General features: G+C 32.3%; 1 protein-coding gene across 1 annotated transcript; it reads right to left on the reverse strand.

Annotated features, from left to right (window-relative positions):
• Positions 1 to 342: 342 nt before the first annotated feature.
• LOC105965155 (Tetratricopeptide repeat (TPR)-like superfamily protein) lies at positions 343 to 2357 on the reverse strand. The gene is made up of 4 exons (XM_012989676.2): positions 2075 to 2357; positions 1783 to 1995; positions 1534 to 1689; positions 343 to 1461 (listed from the first exon to the last, which is right to left on the reverse strand). Exons 1-4 carry the CDS (start codon positions 2240 to 2242, stop codon positions 583 to 585), a joined length of 1416 nt encoding a protein of 471 aa, XP_012845130.2. The 5' UTR covers positions 2243 to 2357; the 3' UTR covers positions 343 to 582.
• Positions 2358 to 8363: the final 6006 nt, after the last annotated feature.

The following is an 8363-nucleotide window of genomic DNA, read 5'->3' on the forward strand; positions in this document are numbered from 1 at the left end:
TCTCATTTATTTCTTGTTAAATTTAGAGTTAAATGTATATGCTAATTAATTATTTATCAAAATCAACCCCCAAAAGTATTTAATATGCTTTAAAATAACATCAAAATTTCTCCACAAATTTTTGTATCTACATGATGGTATTCCAACAAAAGAGTTAGTATGTTTGAAAACAAATACTCCCCATCACATATTATATGTCCCTTTTTTTTTTAATAGTTGTGCATATATTAAGAAATTAATTAAATATTATAGATTATATAGCAAAACAATATATGACATTACTCTTGTAATCAATTGTTTTTCAACTAAATAATTCATATAAAAAATAAAATGAAGAGGGCATTTTGATAATAATAAACTCATAATAATAAGAAAACAATAAATAAATAAATTAGACCTACAGATCACTTTATTTTTGCTGTGGAAACTACCAAGCATGGATCCATATCCCTCTAAAGGAGAACAAGTTCATCTCCCCCACCCTCAATAACTAAAATTAAATTAATTAATTGATCCAACTACTTAATTTTAAGTTAATAAAATCTGTAAATGTTAAATTATTAAAATAAATAAAACAAATCATCAGACTGTTGGACTCAGAGAAGGAGTAATATCTTGAAAAACTCTGAGCCTCTGCCTCTTCTTATCAACCTTGTTCCGCTGACGTAATCCGACGTCATCACCATCATGCCCTAACACCGCCGCAATTATCGCATCCTGAAAATCATCACAGTCCGGCAGCAACAAATCAGCCCAATTCCCCTCGCTCGATTTTCGCATTTTATTTTCCGGCTCCAAATTCGCCACATTTCCTCCGGATCTCGTCCTCTTCAGACTCTCCGACGACGACGAAGAAGATTCCTTCGCGAATTTCGCCGAGAAGAACGGCTGCGCGTCGATATTCAGTGAATTCACCATCGACGAAGGAGGCGGCGGAGGAGGAAAAGCGCCGCCGCCGCCGAATTTCTTCAATTGGTGGTGGTTGTTGTTTTTGGTCGGAGCAAGGTTGTTGGAGTTTACATTCTCGTCGCCGAAAATATCATCTTTATTGGCGGCGGCGGTGGTGGTGGTGGTGGTGGTGGTAAGGTGGTGGTGCTGTTGGTCCTTGCACGGCTGAGGCTGCCAGATGGCGGAGGAGCCGAGGAACGCATCGAACAGCTTACTCTGCTCCACACGATCGCAGCCCACTCTACTCATCATCTCCGATTCGAGATCTCTGAGCATTTGCTGCGCGCGTTCGTAGGCTTTCAGATGAGAATCGACGCCACGTGGCCCATCGGAAACCGCCGGCTTCACTCGCCGGAGATTCTCCTTAGCCTCCCCGATTCTACCCTGCTTCATTAGGCAGATCCCCAAATTGCACATCTTGTTGTTATCCGGTGCTAGTAGTAGCGCTCTCCTGTACGCTTCCTCCGCTTCTATGTAATTGTTCTGCTGCATCAGCGCCCACCCTAAGTTTCCCTGCACCGCCACTCACAATATTAAATCTCAAAAAAAAAAAAAAAACTTTTTAATTAATTTTTTTTAACTTACCAGCAAACGAGTGGCCTCTTGCTCGACGGAAACTTGAAATTTCTTGCCCTGAGATCGGGCGGTTTTGGTGCGCTTGCCATTAAAAGCCATTCCTTGCTGAATAAGATACAGTTTGTGCTTCAGCAGTGATATTTGATCATCCAATCTCCCACATCTCTGCAACATTTATTAATTTTAATTAATATTTTTTTTTATAATTAATTACTAGTAATAAATTTGATTCTTCGGAAAAAAAAAAAAGTGATGTACCTTGTAAAGGTCAAGCAAGATATTGTCGAGAGATTCCTGCGCTTGATCCGAACATCGGCTCCGCAACGACTTGATGGCTTCAATCGCTTCCTCGGCTCGATTCTGCTGCTTCATCACAATCGCCATGTCTTTTAGAGCACTGTCCACTCTGTCTCCGGCGTTTATCGCCGACCAGAACAACGGTATCGCCCTCTCCGGATCTTTATCCACCAGCTTTTTTTTTTAAACCAAATTAATTCAAAATTCATACGAGTAAAACAATAAATAAAAAATTAAATAAATAAAAACTCACTTGAACGTTTTTGGCACGGACGTAAGGAGTATCCCCAACAGGAACCTTGTGTGCCACGTGGAAGGAATCGGATCTGGTTCTGGATACTCCGAGAGGCTTAGCGGGTGAACATGGAGCAGACTTCGTGGGTCGAAATCCGGGTGGCCCGTTCCACATTTCCTGCATCATCTTCGTTTTTTAGAGAGAGAGAATGTGGAGGAAGAGCCTTCTTCAGATTGAGATTTTAGAGAGAGAGAGAGAGAGAGAGAGAGAGGGAGGGAAGAAGTGGAAGCAGGGGAGTGCTTTTTTAGACGGTGGCTACTAAGTAATTATTTTGAATTTTTTTTGGACCGTTGGAGATTACCGTTCTACAACTAGCCGTTGTGCTTTGGTTATTATTTAGGAGAGAGGATTATTATTTGCGTATCTACCCATATTATTCTTTTTATTTTTTCGCTGCCATTGTCGATTAATTTATAGGGGAAATTACTAAAAGGTCCTGATTAAAAAATTCTATATCTAACAAATCCCAGAATTTTTCTTTATTTCCGAAAGTCCCATAATGAATATATTCATACTAAATAGTCCTGATTGAAAAGTTCTATATCCAAACAATGCCCCAAAAAACTTTTTGCTATCCAAAAAGTCCCATAAATCCTTAAAGAATATGACCGTACTAAGCTTATTTAAAACATCTTATAAGGTCCTACATCTCATAAGATGTTTTAAGAGTTGATAAGTTATCTTATTTTTTGAATTAATTTTTAAAGTGTTTGTATAATGATCTTATAAGCTATTTTTACTCATTATAAGATCTTAAATAAAATTGTTGGGTAGAAGTATTTTTTTAAAAATATCTTTTTTGTTCTTCTCAATTAGTGTGTTTGTATAATGATCTTATAGGCTCATTTTAACATCTTATAAATTGCCCCTTTGGCTAAGCTTATTTAAAACATCTTATAAGCTCCTACATCTGATAAGATGTTTTAGGAGCTGATAAGTTGTTAGATCTTATTTTAGAAGTTATTTTTTAAGGTGTTTGGATATGTAGCGTAGCGTATAAGTTATTTTTAGTTCTTATAAGTTGTTCTGGTGTTTGGAAATAAAATGTCTGTTTATCGCTATAATGACAAAAAAAGTACATAACGCCATTATAACTATTAAACTTCTTTGAATCAACTTTTGTTCCTAAAATATTATTATAATATTTACAAATTAATTTTTCAAATAAAATGATAATTTAAATTATATATTAATATAAAATAAAAGTTGTAATAAATATAATTTTTTTTTATAGATACAAGAAATATAATTTATTATTGAGATAATAAGAATATTCGAGGATTTTATATACATATAAAATAAAAATAGAGAATATTTTTTTTTTATAATTATTATGATAATTATATTTTTAATTATTAATCTTGATTACAAGAATACGTTGTTTTGATAAAATAAAATGTAAATGTTATTAGTATTCATATAATAAAATAAAGTATTTAAGGGTAATTTTGTATTTTGAGTGTTTTAGACTTTTAGTAAAGAAGCAAATAAGATCTTAAAGAAAAAAGATGGGATGAATGTACTTTTTTAAAAATATCTTATAAACTCCCTAACAACTTATTTTGGAAAAAATAAGATATTTTGTAATTTTTTTACCAAACACCTTTTAACAGCTTATAAATTCTTAAATATTTTATAAGATACTTTTAGAAGCTTAAAAATGCTCTAAATCATTCCAAAAAGTCATCTTATTTATTGGGGAAAATTACTAAATGGGATATTTTTTAGAAGTTTTCCTTATTTATTAGGGGTCTTTACAAATAAAACCATCAATTTGTACTTATTCATAAAGAGATCAAAACAATAAACTCCTTTACAAATAAGTTCACACATGGTCCAGATTTTTGTAAAGACTAAAATAGCTCCTCATACTTTAATATGCTCCAATTTCATCCTTAATTTAATTTAATCTCATTTCACCCCAAATTTCACTAATTATTCAATTTTGACCCAAAACACATTTTTATGGACAAATTCGTCCGTCACCGTCGTTGACCGCCGGTCAAACGCCATCGACCGCTGGTCTCCGCCGTTGACTTTTTTTTTTTTTTTTTTTTGTCTCCTGATTCTCCCGCCACTGGTTTTCGGCGTTAACTTTTTCGATTTTTTTTTTGTTTTTCTGTAACATTTCTTTTTTCTCGTTCAAATAGCAATATTGATGTAATTGACAGTAAAATAAACTATACTACAATTTAACACTGTAATATTGCTATATTAATCTCTAGCACAATAATATTAACATAATAATAGAGTAATATTACTATGTTGACCGTTCAACAAATGTAAACATAATAAAAAGCCAAAAGAATTAATATTACTATAAGTGACAGTTATATTACTATACAGTAATATTACCGTCAACCACAATATTATTGTGTTTACACTTTACAGTAATATTACAATAATAGACAAAACAAAAAACCCAAAAATATAATAATATTGATGTTGTTGACAGTAATATTATTGTGTTTACAGTTATTTTACTGTCAACGACATTAATATAATTACGTTGACTTGTCAACAAATCAAACAGAATAAGAAAAATAACAAAAAATAAAAAATAATAATATTACGTTAATTTACTGTCAACGGCAGAACAATTACATAAATCTATTGTTAACGGCAGTACAATTACGTTAATTAACTGTCATTAACAATATAATTACGTTAATTTATTGTCAGTGACAGCACAATTACGGTCAACATTTAGAGGCGGACGTAAAAAAAACACAAAAAAAACACTAAAAAAATAATAAAAAAAAGTCAACGCCGGAGACTGGCGGTGGACGCCAGAGAAAAAAAAAATCAACGCCGGAAACCGGCGAAAAAATTCGGAAGAACAAAAAAAAACGAAAAGTCAACACCGGAGACCAGCGGCATAATTTTTCTTTTTTGAAATTTTTTTATTTAAAAAGAAAAAGTCAAAATTAAATATTTGTGGTCAAAATTGAATTTTTGTGGACAAAATTGATCAAATTGGGGTTACAATTAAGAAATGAGTATAAAAGGGTTGGGGTAGTATTGTCATATACTTGAATGTTTCCTTTATTTATAATAAATATTAAAGGGATGAGCTTATTGGTGAAAGATATATAACACCTAAACCTACAATAATAAAGATGTTTGGTTAGGGTCTTATGCACAAAAACCCCTACTTATTATACAACGTTAAAATAAGGGCAAATGACACATAGGCCCACAATAATGACACTTAATTTAAAAAGGACGCCGGATATATGAAAGTCCATTTTTTTATTAGTTCAAACCCATATAAAGGGGTTTATTAGTTCAAGCCCGTAAATTAATCTAATTTTATTATATCAAGACCAAAGATGACGAATATACCCTTATCAATAAATAATACCTAAATACAAACAAACCCTATTTTTAATTTGTTCAAGACCAAAAAATCAAAAAACAAAAAGAAAAGAAAAATAAAAAAACCGTCGAGACGCCGACCATCGAGACTTCCACCGCGCCGGCGACGACCAGCGACCCAAGCACCGCACCACCTCCATCGCACCACCACAACCACCGCACCACCACCTAAGGGTTTGCGCAGGCCATAAACCCGCGGGTTCTATCAAAACCCGCCCTCGTCCCGTCAAACAACGGTTCTTGACTTTGAAGAACCAAACTTGTGGGTTTTTAACGGGTTTACGATAGGCGGGTCCATGACGGGTTTGTAGTAGGACCCAACCTTTACGGGTCGAAACCCGTTATCGTCTAAACTATTTCTTTTTTATATATAATTTATAAGTTTTACGGGATAATAATTAGAAACTAAAATGAATAACCTAAAATTTTAAATTGAAACCAAACATAAATAATGTAAATGTCAAGAGAATAAAAATTAATATAAAACTAAAAATAACTAATTCATAACTTAAAAAACAAAATTTAAATAAAATAATTATAGCTTTATCAAGCATAACCAACGCTATTCAGCTCCATTCAACACCATTCCTTTTTTTCTGCCGTGTGATGACCGTTGTATATATATGCTTTTTTTCCTACATTTTCTTAGAGATTTCCATAATCTTTATAGCTATTACTTCCACAATTATAGTTTGGTTGATTTATGTATTTGATACACTAGAGATACTTTATTTATTCATTAATATTATTAATTTATTATACTATATAATGTAAACAAAACGACGTCGTTTTGTATGGTGGGGCGAGACGGGTTTCACAGGTATTAAAAAAAATTGAACCCGTCTAAGACTCAAACCCACGGTTCTTCACCATTTTAGGACCCAATCCTATGGATGGATCTATCCGTCCGGTCCCAACAGTGCGGTCTTTCATGGATTTGACGGGTGTAGTGGGTTGATGGGTCCGACTTGCTCACCCCTACCACCACCAATAAGTAAGTCCTTTTTACTAAACTTTTGTTTGTCAATTCGAAAACATTAATCGCATCGATTCTTGATAAATATGCGTGGATCAAAATTAATCTATGCTTACTTCTTGTTGGGTTGCAATGCTTTAGTCGATTTTGGAAAACAAATTGAGACTGAAATTGATTTTTTTGTGTGTTTTCGTTCGTTTCCCAAATCGGTTTACCCAGACCGATTTTGTACACGAAAATCGGCGTCACAGTGCCGATTTTTGTTAACCAAATCGGCTACACAACGTCGACTTTACAAGTCAAAATCGGCGTTGTAACGCTGATTTTTTTCTTTTAATGATTTGTGTTTTTTATTTGGTTTTGAATTTCATTAAGGATAAATTAGTATTTTTATGTTGGAGGTCTTGAACTAATAAAAAAAATGGGCTTGCATATATCCGGCGCCTTTAAAAAGGGACATCCAACTTTTTTGTCTTGCAAATATTTCCAGCCCATTCAAACTTGTTTGCAAATAAGAAAAACCCTTTTATATATACCAAAATTACCCCCAATTCATTGAAATTCAATTCAACTCCAATTTGATGATTTACACCCCAATTTAGTCAAATTTTAACCAATTAACCAATTTTGACCATAATTTCACCATTGTGTTTTCTTAAAAAAAATATTTTAATTAATATTACTGTCTTGGATGGCTGCTAAATTACTGTCTCCGATAGTCATTTAACTGTCTGAGACAGTAATATTACTGTATTAATTAATTTTATCGTCTTAGCCTGCATTTTTGCTGTCTTCGACTGTAATATTACTGTCTCCGACCGTAATATTACTGTCTCATGCAATAATATTACTTTTTGGGACAATAATATTAATAATATTATTGTTCGGGAAAATAATATTCATAATGTTACTGTCTGAGACAGTAATTTAGCAGCCAAAACAGTAATATTCATTAAAAAAAAAATTCTAAGAAAAAAAATTGTCAAAAAAAAAAAATTGAAAAAAAGTCAATGCCGGAGACCGGCTGGCAAAAAAATTCAGAAAAAATAAGTAAAACAAAAAAACAAAAGAAAAAGAAAAGTCAACGCTGAAGATCGGCGGTCAACGCCGGAATCTAGCCGGAAAAAAAAGTTTCAGAAAAAAAATATTTTTTCAAAAACTTATTTTGAGGGTTAATGTGATATATTTGTTTAAATCTGGGGTCAATGTATAATATTAAGAAAGTTAGAGTATAATTGATGAAATTAATAAGAATTATATTATATAAGGTATTTTACACTAAATACATATGAATGAGTTTATTTGAAAGACTGTTTTTTTTTTTTTTTTTTTTGGCATTTAAGTCTCTTGTCATGTGCCTATTTGCCATTTGCCCTTAAAATATAACTTATATGTTTTTACTAATTATATACTTTCTTAAATAACAAAGATTGCAAGTACAAGTTTTAAGTTTTTGAAAATGTATATTAAAAGGTTATTTGCATTTGAGAGACCCTCAATATGAACTAAAATTCACTTTGTTATTTGCATTTGAGAGACCCCTAACTTCTCATAATCCTATTTTATCCTGACACTACTCCTCACACAACCCCAATTTCCTTCCCCTCTTACCCACTACTTATATATGGTTCTATTTTCTACAATTTTATTAATAAATTAAGTTTTAATAAATTATCTTTTTAGTAAATTCGCCATTTGTTTTCTTGACAGATTTACCACATCGTAAACAACTACAAATTACAATAGCCAACTACAATTTTCCTTTTTATATTTTTTTGGGTTTTATTTTTATTTTTTCTGACATATTTACTAATTGTAATCAACTATAAATTGTGGTAATCCCCTACAATTTATTAAAAACAACTACAAAATCATCGAAACCAACTAAAATAT

Source organism: Erythranthe guttata, chromosome 8 (assembly GCF_056151865.1).
Source record: "Erythranthe guttata isolate IM_541 chromosome 8, IM_541, whole genome shotgun sequence".
In the NCBI taxonomy this organism is placed as follows: Eukaryota; Viridiplantae; Streptophyta; class Magnoliopsida; order Lamiales; family Phrymaceae; genus Erythranthe; species Erythranthe guttata.